The 17,149-nt window shown below is 51.9% G+C and overlaps 1 protein-coding gene across 10 annotated transcripts in view; it reads right to left on the bottom strand.

The window, feature by feature from the left end:
• The window catches only part of TNS3 (tensin 3), a 233,158-nt gene that overhangs the window by 14,317 nt on the left and 201,692 nt on the right, over positions 1–17,149 (bottom strand). For all 10 annotated transcript variants that reach the window (XM_061198352.1, XM_061198346.1, XM_061198351.1 and 7 more), the window contains 7 exons: positions 12,980–13,151; positions 11,099–11,697; positions 10,302–10,388; positions 6,359–6,490; positions 2,755–2,850; positions 1,947–2,024; positions 1,076–1,153 (listed from right to left, as the gene is read on the bottom strand). In XM_061198352.1, the coding sequence (XP_061054335.1) occupies positions 1,076–1,153; positions 1,947–2,024; positions 2,755–2,850; positions 6,359–6,490; positions 10,302–10,388; positions 11,099–11,697; positions 12,980–13,151 (1,242 nt within the window). The remainder of the gene's footprint in view (positions 1–1,075; positions 1,154–1,946; positions 2,025–2,754; positions 2,851–6,358; positions 6,491–10,301; positions 10,389–11,098; positions 11,698–12,979; positions 13,152–17,149) is intronic.

Here is a 17,149-nt window from a genome sequence, read left to right as displayed (position 1 = left end):
TCTTACCATGTGATCCAGCAATTGTGCTCTCTGGTATTTACCCAAAGGAACGGACAATTATGTCCACACTGAAACCTGCATGTGGATGTTTATAGCAGTTTTATTCATAATTGCAGAAATGTATAAACACTCGAGATGTCCTTCAGTGGGTGAATGGATAAACAAACTGTGGTACATCCAGACAATGGAATATTATTCAGCACTGAACGGAAACAGCTCTCAGACCATAAAAACACACGGAGGAATCTTCAAGGCATACTACTAAGTGAAAGAATCCAATCTGAAAAGGCTATGTACACTGTCTGATTCTAATCGTATGACATTCTGGAAAAGCAAAACCACGGAGACAATAAAAGGATCAGTGGTTGCCAGGAGTTAGGGAGGAGGGATGAACAGGTGGAGCCCAAAGGATTTTTAGGACATTGAAACTATTCTGTGTGATACTGTAACGGTGGATACATGTCATCAAACGTTTGTCCAGACCCACGGAATATACACCAAGAGTGAACAGCAATGTAAACTATGGACTCCGGGTGACTATGATGTGGCCATGTAGGTTCATCAACTGTAGCAAATGTCCCACTCTGATGGGGGATGTAATGAGGGAGACTGCGCATGTGTAGGGGCAAGGGCTATATGGGAACTCTCTGCACCTTCCTCTCAATTTTGCTGTGAGCCTAAAACTGCACTAAAAAATAAAGTCTAGTAATAAGAAAAGTGCCCCGGGGAGCTCGCTGTCTGGGGGTCTGTGTCACCCTGGGTCAAACTGCGGACTCATTGATCTCTTTAACATTTCCAGCTGGAGGGGCAGGTCGCCCACATTCCCCCAAATGAAACACAGGCTGTGACATTTACTCCACTGAATTTGGTCATCTTCGGCCTGCGGAGTCCTGGCCCTGCCGCCAGGACACTTGAAGCCCCACCCAGCCCAGCCCTGTGGCGGCTTCTACAGAAGGAAACCTCCTCTGACACAGCGAGGAAAGGAGCCCAGACCGAAGGTAAGGAAGGAAGCTGTGTCACTGCGCCCGTCTCTGCCCAGGAACCTGGAGGAGCGGAAAACGCAGCCGGGACTGACCTGCCCCCTGCTTCAGCAGCTCGGCCGCAGAGTTGGCCGCCGTTTGCGGAGAACTTTCGGCTCTTTCCTCCAACGGGTCTGCAGGAAGGAGCAAGAAAACGCAGAAATGAGTCCACCTCCCAGGCAAAGAATGACCATGAGAACGTGGATGCTCATGACTGAGGCCCGGACGGTGATGCACAGGCTCTGCAGAGCTGGGCCTTCCTCCTGCAGACAAGAGCCCAGCGCAGAGAACCATCATCACATTCCAAGCACAAGCTGGGATGGCACAGCCCAGCAAAACAGCTTTCTCACCTCCGAATTCATTTATATGAACAATTACATTTTAAAAGGTAAGTCACATTTGCCTATATTTTAAATTAATCATGTTTCTGGAATATAATACAATTATGTGAACTTGAGATTGTCTAGGAAAGCGGGGATATGCCTGATCGCACGCTGTGTGTGCTATTTTTTAAAAATCTTTTCACCGTGAATATTTTGAAACAAACACAAAGGTAAAGACAATAGTTCATCCAGCACCTAACATCAACAATATCAACATTTTGCTGACTTTGTAGAATTATAAAATTTAAATGCAAATGGCCTGGAAGGTCTCTGAGTCCAGGCATTTTATAATTTTGAGCTACACAATCTTGGCTCCAAGGAAACTTTTCACAAAGCCATGACATAAAGACATGACCGGAGGCTGCAGGGGCAGCAGGACACCTCTTCTTACCTGACCTGGGTGAACTATTCAGGGTTTACCCACAGAGTACGTGATGGAAGGGAAGTTCTGGTCTGATTTTTCTCAAGGAATCTCTTTGGATCCCAACACCCTGCGGGTGATCCCACACAGAGCCAGAGCAGCCCTCAGGCCCCGGCAGCGTACCTCTGTCCGGAATGAGAAGTTTGCAGGGCAAAGCCAAGGGCGTGATGGAATGCTGACACACCAAAGCCGTCAGGCTCCCTGTGAACAGGTGAACAGCAAACAGGCGTTAGCACTGCCCTAAATACTGTGTTGCTCAGCCAATTTATCTGCTGAAAGGAGGCTGCTGCAAAGGGTGACCCCTTATATTTTTAGCACCCAACATGCTCCATTATTGTGGGAATTTGTGCAAAACTTCAACGAAGCCATAAGTTCAGCAGACGGCGAAGGGGCAGATAAAGGGAACTGCAGATGATTCTCAGCAAAGACACGTCATTACCAATTCATAAAGAACAAGTCACACAGTCTGCTGAATCTGAGACAGCTCCCACGGGTACCACCGAATCATCTCTGTAAGGTGATGCTTTGGTTTGCTCAAGCTCTGCCTGTGAGCTCATGCCGTCTTTCGGACATGCCTGCAGGGGCGGGAAGGCTCTCGTCTTACAGGGAGCCTGTGCTTCTCTTGTGCCCGGGGGGTGGGGTCACACTCAGGCCCCTACCTTGTCCACCCTTCTCTGTCCGCTTGCCTGGACCGTACCTTGTGGAATCTGCATTTCCAGTCCCAGCACCGTGCATTTTATTTGCTTAGTTTTGAGAAAGCTTTTAAGAACAATTTCATATCCAGTTTATTTTAGAGATGATAACTGAGGAATCTCTGAATGGGGATGAAAAGTAAATGCTCTGCGTGAAGCCCCAGCGGAGCGATGGCAGTGAGCAGACGCAACGCATGCTCGTGGGTTCAGAACACCAAGTCAGGCTCTCAGCCACTTACCAAAATACGGTTCATTGGAGCACCCTTTCAACCGCACCCCTTTTGGGGTGCACTCGATCAAAAAATGCCGAACGAGTTCATTGGCCAAATCTCCAGCTGTGGTAGAGGTTTAAAAGAAAGAGAAGAGAATTTTTAAAAATGAGATCATGGGAGGATGAGAGAGAGGGAAGGAGAGCCTGGCCCCCGCAGTAGGTTGGCTGCCAAGAACCACTCTAGGAATGGTAGCTGGGCTGCAGGAAGGCTGGCTGAGCACTGCCCGATGGGCAGCTAGAATCCCCTCCAGTGACTGTGCTTAGAGGTGGAGGAGTCCTTAGGAGACAGCCTCAAACACTGCAGAATTCCCAGTGACGGAAATGAGCAGCTAAGGACTGGGAACATGGACCTCCAGCTCCTTTGCCTCCTACCTAAGAGAAGTTAGAAAGACCCAGACACAGCATGATGCCCAAGAATGAATCACTGGAAAGAGCTGGAAGGGTGCCAGTCTTCTGGGTAAGATTTAGCCAGGAGTCAGGTACACAAGCCCCTCCTGACAGCAAGCCCTCTAATCATATTGCTGCTACACAGACCTGTGTTCACGCCAGCCCACGAGCCCAAAGAGAAAGTGCATCATGAAAAGCCACAGAAGGGCAAACTGTCTGATGGTGGAAAAGTACAAACAACAAACAGAAGAAAAAGAAGTCACTACACTATGCTAATGAGTCCCGCAGACATTCACATTCACGGCAGTGTTTCCGTCCTGCCTCATTCAGCACCCTCCCTGGGAACGTGTCTCCATGGGAACGGGTCCCCATGGGAACGTGTCTGCCTGCCGTAACTTCTAACATTTCTGACGGCAGGACCTGCTAGAGGTGGGTATGGGTCCCACACCTGGCCCATAGCAGGCTCCCCAGTGATGCTTATTTTAAACAACAGTGACAGATATCAACAACATCGGTGTCAGCATTTCACAGGGGCAGTATAGCTGGTAGGAAAGGAAATGATCAGATTCCATAAAAGGCAGTACTGAATAAAAACGGGGACAAGAACATTTTGCCATTCAGTTGTGGGAGGAAAATGATCCACGGCTTCCAAACTGAAGGCAGACACAGAGTGTGGTCTGGATGCCAGTGGTGAGAAGTGAGTCAGTGGGGGACCCAGCTGCATGGGGATTCGGAGACCATCACCCCACACATCTGTCACTGTTCCGTCTCCGGGGTACCAGGGGTGGGTGGTGACTTGCTGGGCTTTTTCCTGGTCAACTGTCCTCTCAGATCTATCCTTAGACTGTGAAATCCAAATGCCAAATCCAGAGGCCGGGTGAAGGCAAGGCAACCAGACAAAATTTCACCCAGAGGATGCGCCTGGCAATGTGGCATGTCCTGAAGTCTGCTATTCTAATATCCTCTATTTTGTTGCCTTTGCCTGAAGATTGAGACAAAGTGGGCCTTAGAGGCGGGATGCGGGCCTGGAGGTAAGAATTATATAGCACCATCTGTGTTTCCAAAAAGATAATGCATGCAGTAAAAAAAAAAAAAAAAAGTTTTGGCCTTGCTTTAAAAGCTTCAGCTGAAACCGAGGAGCCCGGGAGCTGCCATGCAATCACTCCTACTCCCTCATCACCCATCCCTGTCTCCACAGACCCTCAGAAGTTCCAGTCCTGAGACTCTTTTCTGATACAATCATCACTCAGCATGTTTCCAAATACCGCCAAACGCCTTACATCCTCCACACTCAGGGCCGAGTCAGCTCTTGAGCTACAAAAGCCTCTGTTTAAGCCACTCGAAAGCGAGTGGAGTGTTTGGTGGAGCTTCTCATGCAGGAATTCTGGATGCCCTGGGGCCCTACTTCCAAGGCTCCCCTGTTCTGCCTGATCTGCACAGAGCCTTCTCCCCCTTCACTTCCAGACATGACAATAGCCACGGATCTGGGCTCTGAATCACCTGCTCCTTCTCAGCCTCGCCCCCCCCCCTTCTATTCACACAACCACTACCTTTGCCCAAACCGACCATCTAAGTTTCCTGAAAACCCCTTGGCCATGCCTGAAGCCGGACCCCTTGGAAACCAAATCTCATTCTTCAAGGTGTAACTCACTCCAAGGCAATTTTCTGCAGGAAGCTTTAAGCAGAGATTTCATCCCAGGATTTGGTACTGGGCGCAGAGCGTGAGTGAAGCAGGTGAGTGTCGTTTTGTTTAAACACCAAAGGTTCAGAATCTGTGCTTACCCTGATCCACCCTCGCCCCACCCAGGTGAGCCCAGGTGCCCTAGGAAGAGCCATGTAACTTGCCGACATTCCACTCCACAATCTCCATTTAGGGGAAAAGAATCTTTTCCCTTTCCTTAGCGTTTGTGGCATAGTTGGTAAAAAAAAAAAAAAAAAAAAGGGCAAGGAGGGCAGGGTGCGATAAAAAGAAAGAAAAGAATAAACCAGAAACCACATATTAGGGGACAGAGAAAGGGAATAAGTGTACTGATTTGTTGGGAACCGAGCTCGTGCCTGAAGGAGAGGTGAGAAAGGACCTGGTGATACTGTATTTGAATGGGTGGTATCAACGTGAGCTCAGGAATGTTTTAAAATGATACATTCCCTAGCTCAGGTCCTAGAGAGAAGGAGTGGTACTCCAATAGCAAAGATCAAACCTAGCGATTAGATCTTGGTTTCTAGATACCGTTCCCCAATAAAAAGAACCAAGGATCTTTAGAGAAATGGCTGGGGCAGCGCAAGTACAAAGTAAGCCTAAAACACGTTTGCTGTTTCAGAAAGCTGGTGTGCTCACGGACTAATGGGGGGTATGTCAGAAGGACAAGGGGCCGCTGGAAGGGCCTCACCTAGTCCAAATCCAGGATCCTTGGAAACCAAAAAGTAATGGTGGCGATGGATTACAACACACAGGAAAGGGCATGTAGGGGCTTCCCCACGAGGTCGTCGCCTATGTTTGGGTACATGCCTGTCTGCTTCATAATAATGCTTACCTGTGCGTGCAGGCATCGCAAACTCTTCTATACATGGTTATGTTCATGACAAAAAACATTAAAAAGGTAAGAAGAAGCCTTGCCTGTATTACACGTTATTCGGCTAGTATTTGCCACCTGTGCAGAGTATTGGACCAGAGAGGAAGAAGGCTTTGTCCTTTCCCCTAAGGAAGGATAATCTCATGACTCCAGGCTTGCACTGGCCTCACTTTCAATCCATCAAAATACTCTACTGGGTGTAGGAACAAGAACCGTGTATATAGTATGCCACATTCTATGCAAGAGAAAAGGAAAAATGCATGTTTGTGTGCACTGGACAGATAGTGAGAAGACACACAGGAATTTATTATAGATGTCTACCCACAGGAAGCAGGAGGGAACTGAGGCATACAGGGCTGAAAATGGGAGCAAAGATGCCTTATCAGAGGACTTGCTCCATTATTCTGACATCTGATCACCCATCAAAGCAATAAAAAAAAATTTACAAATAATTAACCTTCCTTCTTGAGCCAAGATAGTACTTACCAAGATACACCCGAAAAAATAAATAATAATAAGAAAAGCTATGAGTGTTGTTCCAGGTCACCCACCATCTCACGGGCACAAAGGTAACTGACAGGCGAGGTGCCGCTGAGAAGAGCCGGCGGGACCCACCTTTCTTGTTCAGCTGCAAGACGGAGGGCGGGGGCGTGGCCACCTTCATGGCCAGGCCATAGGCGCCTCGGAAGGAGTGGCTGTCCCTGACGATAAATGACCCGGGTTCTTTGTCCTTCAGCATAGCGATGGCTGCAGAGGGGAACAGAGAGACGTGAGTGTCTGCCGGGGGAGGCCACGGCCTGCCTCCACTCAGGGCCGTGACAAGGGTGAGGGAAGCCCCTGTGATGACCCGAGGTTTCCTGGGGGCCTGACTGTAAAGGACACAGGGGCACTGGGTGACCCGTCCCTTTAGATCACAAAGGTGCTGCCTTCACACACGACTCCTGTAAACCCCGCAGCACCTGTGAAGGCCAAATGAGGACCCCCCCACACACACCTGACAGCCCAGGAAACCGAGCCTCACTGGCACAGGTGCCCAGATCAGGTCCCAGTACACACAGTGTGATGGAGCGGGAAGTCAGGCGGGGCTGCCACGCACTCCCCGCCGTGGCCCTGCCCTACGTCTCCCAGCGTGGCATTTTTCTTAGAGATTTTAGAAAGTGCGCTTTCAACTTTCAATAGAAGGAAAGAAGTTTCCAATCCCACTTTCTGAAGACTGTGAGTGTACCCCAAAAGTTACTGAATATCTAACACGAATTCTAAGATGTGCCCCAGGGGGATCGTAGGTGGGCCTCCGTCCCGTGGCTCTGAGGCAGGTGTGGCAGTTATGGCCAATTGTTTCCAGCCTGGACGAGGCTGTGAACCCGTATTCGATGCGGCTGTCCCCAGTCAGTCAGGGCCACGAGCTGCACCTGGCACTGCACCTTCCACCTGCCCCTGGTGAGGCTGGGAGGCATGTCACACTGATTGTCACCTAAAAAGAACATCCCTCCCCTTCAAGCTCAAAGTCTGGCTCCCCCAGGCCCCACGCTCAGGATACGGGAAGAAAGAGGGATGGATGGGTTAGGGTGACAGTAACCTCAAGTTGATGCAGCCCAGACACCGGCGAGAATTTTCTCTAGTAACCAGAATATCTCTCAGAATGTCTCTTATAAACTTTACATTTTACAAAAAGAAAACTAGGGATTTAAAATATAAGGCACTAGAAAATTACAGCCATGGAAATGCCGCCTTTCTGTAGAGCCCAAGGCCCTGTCTGGAGTAGATGGGGGGCCCGGACATAAACCCAGGAGTGGCAGGAAGCCCCGTCACGCCTCAGGAAATAACCCCAGGAAGCCCTCTGCCCCAGGCCCCCTGTGCACCCGACGCCAGCCCCAATCCCCCGGCATGGCATTTGCTTGGCTGCAGGATGAAACAATTGGTTTCTTGTACACACTCTTCCATGGCACTGCCCCAGCCCCTGCAGGACAAGGCCATAAGGCAGGAGCTTGTACACTGCCGCATGTAGGGGACGAGGGACAGAAAAGCACAGCGCTCTCCAAGGGGAGTGGGTTTGGTGTGACCCTGGGGGGTGCAAGCCTGACGAAGTGGAGTGAAAGCCCACCTGCTGCTCCAGCAACTCAAGGCTGGGGAGGGGAGGGTGGGTGGACACCACGGGGGACCCCAGGCCTTCGCAGCTGGTTTTGTCTCATAGCATGTTTTCTAAATATGGGGGCTGAAGACCTATTATGTTTTTAAAGTAGGGGAAAGATCACTTACAGAAGTTATAGTTTTCAATTGTGATAACCTCACCAGAGCTTTTTCTTTGTAAGTCATGATTTTACTTTACTGTGGTGGAAAAAAGCGCCCCAGCCTCATGGGAGGCAGACTTCTGGGCAGCAGAGGAAAGGCCGGCTCTGCTCCGGCCCGTCCTCCCCTCCCAGACCCCATCCCTGAAGCCAGGCCAGCTGGGCACAAGGGAGCCGGGGTCTCACGCGCCCGCAGAGGAAGCCTGAGGGTGATGCGGGACTCATTGTTGCTGGAACAGAAATGAGCCCGCATTGAGGGTGTGAGAAGGAGCTCGTGCACACCCAAGGGACCCTCATCACCTCTCTCCCTGCAGCTGGTGTTTTCAAGGATTCGAGGGCAGAGGCCTGAGAGCGCGGCTGGAACAACCATACTTAATTTCTACTTTACTTTCCTCCTAAGGTTTTTATGTTCACCTTTAAAAAGTCCCAAGGTACTAATCTTGCCATAGTAATATGTGAACAATTGTGCCCCAAAACAGGCTATAGGGCTTTTTTTTCCCCCCTCCTGAATCTCCCTGAAATTTCATTACAGTTTTTCCAGAAAAAGGCATATCCCAGCAGTTACAACAAAACCCACGGATGGCTTTCTTCCATCTGGAGAAGTTGGCACACCCAACAGAACATTCATCTGTGTAGGTGTTGTCTACACAAAATATCTAGAAAATAGAGGAAGTTATGCTTTCGGAGTTCAACCGGAAAAATCTATGCCCAATGCACATATTAGCTATTTTGAGATGGAGTCCACCCCAAAGAAATATTTGTAAATGTGTGGTTAAGATTAGGCAAATGACAACAGTAATTGCTACCGCCCAGCAGGTGCCACCAAGGGAGGTGCCCTCCACCCAGATCCTCTCCCCCAAACCCCAGGCGGAAGGCTTTCCCATCGCCATTCCGCAGGACCCGCCTAGCACTCTCCAACCAAGCCTGCCTCTTCGGAAGCCGGAGCCCAGCTGTTCAGTCAGAGAAGGGGGCGGCCCAGCCCAGCCTTCACCCTGGTCTGAAAGGCTGAGCCACCAGAGTAGGAGGGTCTGCTCAGAATACTCTAGGGCAGGGTCCCCGACAAGCACTTCTCAGGGTCTGTCGGGCTGGATGAGGCACTGAGGCACTGGAGCTAAGGGCCACAGTCCTGGGGGTTCTTGTGACCAGAGCAGGGAGGGGACGAGGACGGAGCATCTGGCCACAACAGCGCCTGGAACGTGGGGAGTGCACGGCACAAAGGCCAATTCAGGGCCTCAGAAGCCTCTCCAGGCCAAGCGAGCTCCCCTCATAGGAAATGACAATAGGTCCATTGAGCTCATGGGAAGAAAGGCACATTCTTACCATTTTTATTATCTGCCTAACTGAGTAGAAGAATTTCAATGACAACGTTGGACAGGGCTGTTTTCCAGCCATTTAACTGTTCACATCCAGGCATTTTTGAGAAACACTCCCCCGGAGAGCAGTTGTGATTTCTTCCCCACTTGCTGAGAGCAGCCCCTGGGGAATCTCCTTTCTGGGCATCCTGGCCAGCATCTGCCAGCCCCAGCCAGCTCCACGTCATCCTCTCGGAGGGACGTCCGAGAGTGATGAGCCCACAGGCGGCCGTGTCGTCACCTCCAGGGAGGACGGCGGCTCCCGTGAGTGGGGCCAGCACGTCGCAGGGATCCCACGAATTCTGCTGGAGTTGAGTGCTGTTTGCCTGAGGGGCTGCCCTAGAGGGACCACCACCGACGGCATGCAAGCGTCCCTCTGGGACGCCTCTTCTATTCGTGGTCTAGTAAAAAGTGACACGCGACTCCACTGCTCAAAAATATTAACCATTCCTCATTTTTGCCAGCTGTCTTCTGACTGTACCGCGCACCCAGAGTTGCTGTGCTGTGTGTGACATGCTGGGCTGAGTCCGCCAGCAGCTTGTCTTTCCAGTGTGACACAGGCAGGTATGCCCATGAACGGTGTTAGAAAGACATCTCTCCTTCCCCCACCGACCCTCAGGCCAGTGGCTGGGGCCCATGACGTCTTCTCATCACGTCATCACTGGCAACGCTGGCCAGACCTTGGCTGGTGGAAGCCACCAGAAATTACACCCCACACACTAGAACGATCGTGGCCGGTGCCCATCCCGGCCGGCTCCCTCATTAGGACTGAGCTTTTCCAATAAAAACTTAAAGGTCGTAGCCTTTCCCTCAAGGCGAGTCATGAAGTGCAGGCCTTGCTCCAGCTCATCCGTCCCACCCTGATGCCCCCACCCCGCCGCCCTCCTTCCCGGATGCAGAGCCCCTGTCACGCCCACGCACCTTGCTCTCTGGAGATATCTGCCTTGTACCAGAACTTGGATGTGTCTTGGACAAAGTTCACGGACACGTGCTTATCACCTGGATTATCTGCAAAACAGAATTCAAAAACAATAACTGTGAAGGGCGTTTTTCATTGCAAGCTCTCACCTCAAAGGGACCTAGAAATTCAAAGTCCCACCCTGGGCGAGGATGGGGTGCCCTGGGGAGAGCGCTCGCTTTAACTACAGGGGAGAAGCCTGACTCGGAGCAGGGAGGGACTGTTTCATAACAGAAAACACAAAGACAGCAGGACACCGCGATCAGGACCCTGCAGCACATTTCAACAACACGCAGTTAGAGAGACAGGGAGCACACAGAGCAAAGCTGGGGTTGCTCACTCCTGGCGGTGTCTTATTACATCTTTTACATTTGAAACACTTCACAATTAAATTTCAAATGCATTTGTTTAATGTTTTTTTTTTAAAGGTACTGTCACAGAACACTGATTCCAAGTCAAAGGGGAAAAAACCAGAACCACCACAGATGTGTGCATTTTCTGTTGTTGGAATGAATCTAACGCGAATAAATGCACAAGCCGAGATGAATTAGGAGGCGGCTCTGGATCGGTATTTTGCTTGGGGCTAGTGAGATGGAAAAGACCCCCTGAAGGCTCTGGATTCTTCTCTCAAGGCGCTCAGCCCAGCCCTAGCACTGGGGCTCACGGGGCAGGCCCAGCTGCAACCCCAGGGTCCTTCCCTGCCCAAGTGCACCTGTGAGCACGGGGTGGGGGGGGCCCCTACCCGTGGATACGCGCCTACCTGGGGAAGGTGCTGTTCCCTCTGCGGCCTTGGAAAAGTCCGGGAGGATGTTTGGGAAAGGGATGCTCATGGTGCTTCCGCTGTGAGGGCTGGAGAAGCCGCTGGAGGACGGGGAGACCGAGCCGAAAGAACGGTCTCCCTCCGAGGCCCGCTTCTTCTCGGGAAGGGGCGGCTGCCCGGGCAGGGTCAGCCCCGAGCCCTGCAGGACGGGGCTGTGGTGGCTGCTTTGTCCAGGTGCCACCGTGAGAAAGCTGTGGGACAGGAAGCCGCTGTCGGCAGCCTCAGCTGCTGTCCGCGGGGTGCCGGGGGCCTGGGACGCTCCGTGGGAATTGGCCAGCAAGGCCCCCGGGTCCTCGCTGGGGGGGAGCCCACCTCCTTCAGGGGCAGTGCCGAAGCTCAGGAAGGCCTGGCTGCCTGGGGGGCCCAGAGCTTGCGGCGGCTCCGCCAGGGACAGCTCGTGGCCGTGGAAGGACGTCTGGAGCTCGGCTGGCGGGAAGTGGGGCCGCCCGGGGCCGTCCTTGCCTGGCCGGCTGCTCCCCAGCAGGGTCAGCGTGGACTTGGGGCTGGTCTCCACCCACTGGTGCTCGGCCGAGGAAGGGCTGTTCAAAAGACAAACCGTCAGGGAACGACACGGCCAGGGAGATGCCTGGACAGTAGCAACGGTTCCCACGGGACGGGGACGGGGATGGGGAGGCTGCGTGCCGAGGCTCCCCTTGCAGCAGCGCGATGCTCCCCGAATATCTGAACTCAGGCCCGGCCCTTGCAGCCTCCCACTTGACTGTTGACCCCAGATACTCAGTCTACAGCCTCAGGGACGGGGGCGGGGGGGGGGGGCGGTCCGACCCTGCCTCCCCCGCCTGTGTGCCTCTTCCTTCCTCTCTCTTCACCTGGCAAAGTCCCCTCTTCTCTTCAAGACGTAGCTCAACTGTGTCCTGACCTTGAAGCCGGTGTCCGCGTGTGCACAGGGATTAGCTGTGTCCTCCCTCTGGTCCCACCACGCATGCCCCAACCCCGGGCTCTGCTTAAACCTCCCTCCCCCCGTTCTCTTCTTCTTCCCGATGCCCAACATAGGTGCCTGACACAGTCAGTTTTCATAAGTGCTTGCAGGAAAACCAGCTGATTAAGGATACATAGGAGATTGCCATATCGAAAACGGGCAATTCCAATATTAAGAGTATTGGAAATTACTCTACATTTAGAAATATAGAAAGACAGCTATCACACTAGCAAACATGCATTTGCTCTGTGTGTGATGTCAAGTCCTGAAACGCAGTGTCCCCCTTTTTTGTAAAGAGAAAGGAGGTGGAATTAAGGGTGGTAACTGTAGAGCAATGTGCCCACAAGTAAAATACTGAGAAATGATTCCTACCCTGAGCATCTGAATGTGCTCAGTGGCAGTCCCTTGTGAAGGAGAAATAGGACATTTCTCTCTGTCCGTGGCCCAACCTTTCTGTTCTCCAGTCCCGCTGAGGGGTGTTCCTGCACCCCCCATGCTTTCCCGAACACCTGCACAAATTCCGAGAGCAGCACGTCCTGCCTGCCCTCTCCACCCCAATCTGCAGCCCCGGGCAGGCCCCCTCCTCGCCTGGCCACCGCACCCCCTTTCCAGCCTCAGCTCAGACAGCGTTTTCACGGATGTTCGGTCCTGAACTGGCCACTGTGCCCAGACTCTAAGTGCAGTGTCTTCCTTGAGCACTCTGCCTGCTGACAGTGAGGGTGGACTCAGGAGTTTTTATTTTGACTGCATTTTGGAAGAGTGATGGTTGTCAATCCACAAGGCAGCCCGGTGTCATGCGGAGGACGAGCCCCCGCCTTCCCTCCGTGGTGCTTGGGTTTGCGGTCTGTAAGAGCAGCCTGTGCTCGGTTCAAAGGCCAACTTACCTCCCCCTCCGCTGGCTGGGGCTGTGGCCAGAAATCGTGCAGGAGGACGTGAATGCCCGCTGGAAGGAGGGCGCCGTGGGCATGTCGGCCCGGAGCATCGCAGGTTTGGGTCCAACAGGGCTCTCTGACATCCCCACAGAGTGACCGAGAATCTCAGGGCAGCCTCGTGGTTCTGGATCAAGGAAACACGAGCAGGCTGTAAGGAGCAGTGCCACTTCCGAAGCTTTCTGCAGCAGAAGGAGGTGACCCGACCCCACCAAGGGCAGCTCCCTCTTGCCTGGCACATTTCCAAAAGGAGAAACACCTGACCAGTCCCTGCTCGCAGCTTTCCACACGTACTGATGGTCATCATCCACTGATGATGTTCGTTTACAATGAGACGGGAGGGAGCCCAGCGTCTCATCTGAGGACCAGTTTGCCCTGATATACTTACCATGCTGATGAGGTAAGCCATTTCCCACTCTGGAAAGGGCAAGGCCTCTGTGCAAACCACAGAAAAGACCCACTTTCCATAAAGTGCTGGCCCAGCGGCACTCTGTGCCCCAGGTTGGGTCGCATGCTTTCGGCTAACACTTCCCTCCGCCAGCACGGCCCTGCCTGCGGTGTCTTCACCCCCAAGAGGTGCAGAGGCCACTTGGCCTGACCCCCGTCACAGGAGGAGGATAAGCTGAGCACCAGGAAAGCCTGCCTGTCTGACACCCGCACACCACGGGGAACTTCACATGATCCACTGACCAGATGTCCGTCCTGCTCACAGCCTAGCATCTCCACTATTTCTGGGTATTTTTTTTTTTTTTTAATATTTTGCCTTTTTTTTAAAACTAAGCTTTGAGAACTGGACAAATCTACCATGGTCAATAAAATAATATTGTGAGAAATACAGGTTATTTTGCTTTCTGCCTTAAAACAAGGGAGGACTGATCAGAAAATAATAAAGTTGAAAAAAATTTCATATCACTCGCGTTACTCAGTTCCATCTGTCATCGATCCATCCATCCATCCACCCATCTATCACCCATCTATCCATCCGTTTACCCATCCATTTATCCACCCATCTGTCACCTATCCACCCATCTATCTATCTGACATCTATGCATCTATCAATCTACCTATAATTTTATGGACATAATATCAAATATTTAATTTAAAAAAAAAACTGATCAGGCATTCCAGGTAACAAAACAAAAACATGCAAAAGAAAACAAAAAAATGAAAAAGAAAAAAAGAAAGAAATGAAAAAACACCCACAGCTAATACAAACATTGGAGTTAAAAGACACAGACTTCAAAATAACTAAACTGAAAATGTTTCAGAAACAGGCTCCGTGCTCATAGGGCAGGAGAAGCCCCCAGTGTTCACTGCTGGCCCCTCCACTGAGCTGGCAGCTGGTGGGGGCTTCAGGTCAGTCATGCTATGAATTAATGAATGAGTTAACAAAGGCACCGACGGAAAAGTACAGGGCAGGGCAAAGTGTGGAAATATGGTTCAGGAGGCTGGCCCAAAAAGTGGGAGGACGATAGAGGTGCCAAGCAGCCCCTACGACCCCACGTCAAGGAGCAGCACAGAACCACGGGATCAGAAAAACGGTTTATCCATCAAGTCTAGCGCACCCGCTTTCGGGCTGTTTGAGCGTGTCACGGGCCACGCCTGAGAGCACGTGGCACGAGCGTGCACACAGCAGCTCCTCGCAGGACCAGTGCCTCCAGCATTGAGGTTGCTCTCAGTGGTCCCCATGCAGTGACGGGACCCATATGTTGGCCCAGTCCCAGGGCCGCGGCCACCTCAGGAATCCCACACCACACGCCCACGGCGCCCCAGAGCCCCAGCAAAGGAGGAGAAGCCGAGGGGAAATAAGATCCCACTTTGTGCTGTTATCATGCTGCCTGTTCCAGAAAACAACCAGCACAGTGCTTCCCATGAAAGTGGCTTTGTTCCTAACTCAGTTAGAGCCAACTCTGGGGCACGTGGCTGGGTTCTGTTCGCTCTGGTCAGATCAGCCTCTGCCCCCTGCCCGGGCAACAGGATTTAACCCCTAAGGGGGCGGCCAAGCACCTCAGAGCGGAGGCCCCGGCTTCCTGGCCCCCCCACGCGCTCAGAGATGCAAACAGCACCGGGAGTGGGAGCCTCGTGGGAGGTAAGGGTGCGCCCTTCATTCTCCAAGCGGTGGGGTGCTGGCCACCGGTCCTGCTGGGAATCCAGAGACATAAGAACGGGAGACCCACGTGGCTGGAGAAGGACCTTGAAATCAGGCTCCAAGCACAGGCAGAAGCACCGGCTGCGTGAGTCGAGCCTGCAGACCCTTCTGCGTGGATTCACCTCATTTCTCGAAGCGCACACGCCCGAGAGCAGACAGAACGTGTCCTGGTTGGTTTTTGTTCAACTTGCTCATTTGCTGTTCACGGTTGAACGATAGGTGAAATTTCCAGAAGCACGACTGTACGTGGGCCCCGTTGCCTGGTGGAGGTGGGGATCGGGCCTCCGTCTTCTCAGCTCTGGACCCAGAAGGAGGCTCAGGGGTGCGGTGACGGCCATGGGAGCAGAGGAGAGTTCCGACATGAGGGAGGTCCTGCAGGCGACAAGCGTGCAGGCGTTGGTCCCGGCGGCCTTCCTCCAGAGCCCGCGGCCGGCAGGCTTTCCTCGGCTCCGGATGCCACAGAGAGCATGTCTGTCTGTCCTACACCAACTACATGAGGGGCTCCAGGGTAGTCAGACTTCTGGGGCCACAGCCCCCACTAGGGTGTGTCCACAGAGTCGGGGGACTAGGGACCACACGGACCCTGCTGTACACCCCGTGCACGTCAGAGCTCTGGTGCCCAACCCGATCTGGGCTCTTTTGGGTCCCTGGCATCGTCCCGGCAGAGTGGCAAGTCTGTTCCTCCTCATCACATTCTCACATTTTCCCTTTCCTGCTGACGCCCAGAGGAGGCCGCATAATACCTTCAGGGGTTGGAAATCGACCGCCTCACTTCCTGGTTTTCTCTGTGCAGATGGCGCGTCCTGGGCTGAGGGCTGGGAGGAGGGGGCCTCCCTCTGGGCTCCCGGGATGTCCAGCCCACCATCTCCCCTCTGCTTCCCCTTCCTGCACTTCCTTTACCCAGAACAGGGTGAGAGAGGGTCACAGGCTCTTTTCCAAAAGGACTATTTTTATGCTCCATTTGGGCCGCTACAGGAGGTTCTGTGGGAAGCTGGGTGACATTTGCTCTCTGGTCACCACTATTTACATCACATAGTATAAGTTAACAAGAAGAAAGGGAACCCTCGCTGCTCTCAGCTCACTGTGTTCCGGAGCCTGGTGCTGAGGCCTTCACGGGAAGGGAATGGTTGGGCAGAAAACGTAAAGGAGGGGCCCACACATCAAGGTTCATCCCGCATGCCTCTTCTCTTGGATTCAGGAACCACTGCTTACTAACAAAAGTCAGGGCATGTGACATTTTAAAAAAAAAAAAAAAATCAACATTTTCCTGTCTCCTAGGTACATAAAAAAATCTTAAAAATGTATAAAAATTATTCACTCATATATTACTTACTCTTAATAGTTACAAATTGCCATTAAATTTTTTATATGACCTTTAATGAAAAAGAAAATATATTTAGCTGAGGTCAAGATTATTCTTGCCTATCCAGGTGAAGACACTTGAGTTTTGTTATTTAACTATCTAAATAGTCTCAACCTTTGGCTGGCATATTCACAATAAACCTTTAGAAGTGAATGAGAATATCTATTGATGGAATCCTGGAAGGCTGGTGGGATTCTGATAGAGCAAATGGTACATGTGTACGCATCTATCTATCTATCTATCTATCATCCATCTATCTTTTTATCTATCTGTTCACCTTTCATCTATCTTTTATCTATAGCTATCTACCTAGCTTTCATATCTATATCTATCACCATCCCTCCGACCTTCCCTCCTGGGATGATGTAGTTAACCAGGAAGTTCCCTTCTCCACCATTTGGAGAGTTCTGCAAAATGGAACATTACCCAACCTTTTTTTCTCTCTCACTCTAGTTCTAGGTGTGAAACTGGGGCTGCTGGGGAAGGAGCGCACAGATCCCCAAGTTCTAGTCTGGGTTCCACCACAAGTCATGGACCACTGAACACGCTCTCAACCTCTGGGACCTCAGGTTCTTCATTCACAGAATCCCATCAATTAGGATCAGAGCAGATG

This window comes from Eubalaena glacialis, chromosome 8 (assembly GCF_028564815.1).
Source record: "Eubalaena glacialis isolate mEubGla1 chromosome 8, mEubGla1.1.hap2.+ XY, whole genome shotgun sequence".
NCBI classification, from domain to species: Eukaryota; Metazoa; Chordata; class Mammalia; order Artiodactyla; family Balaenidae; genus Eubalaena; species Eubalaena glacialis.
This window is presented reverse-complemented; position numbering and strand designations above follow the sequence as displayed.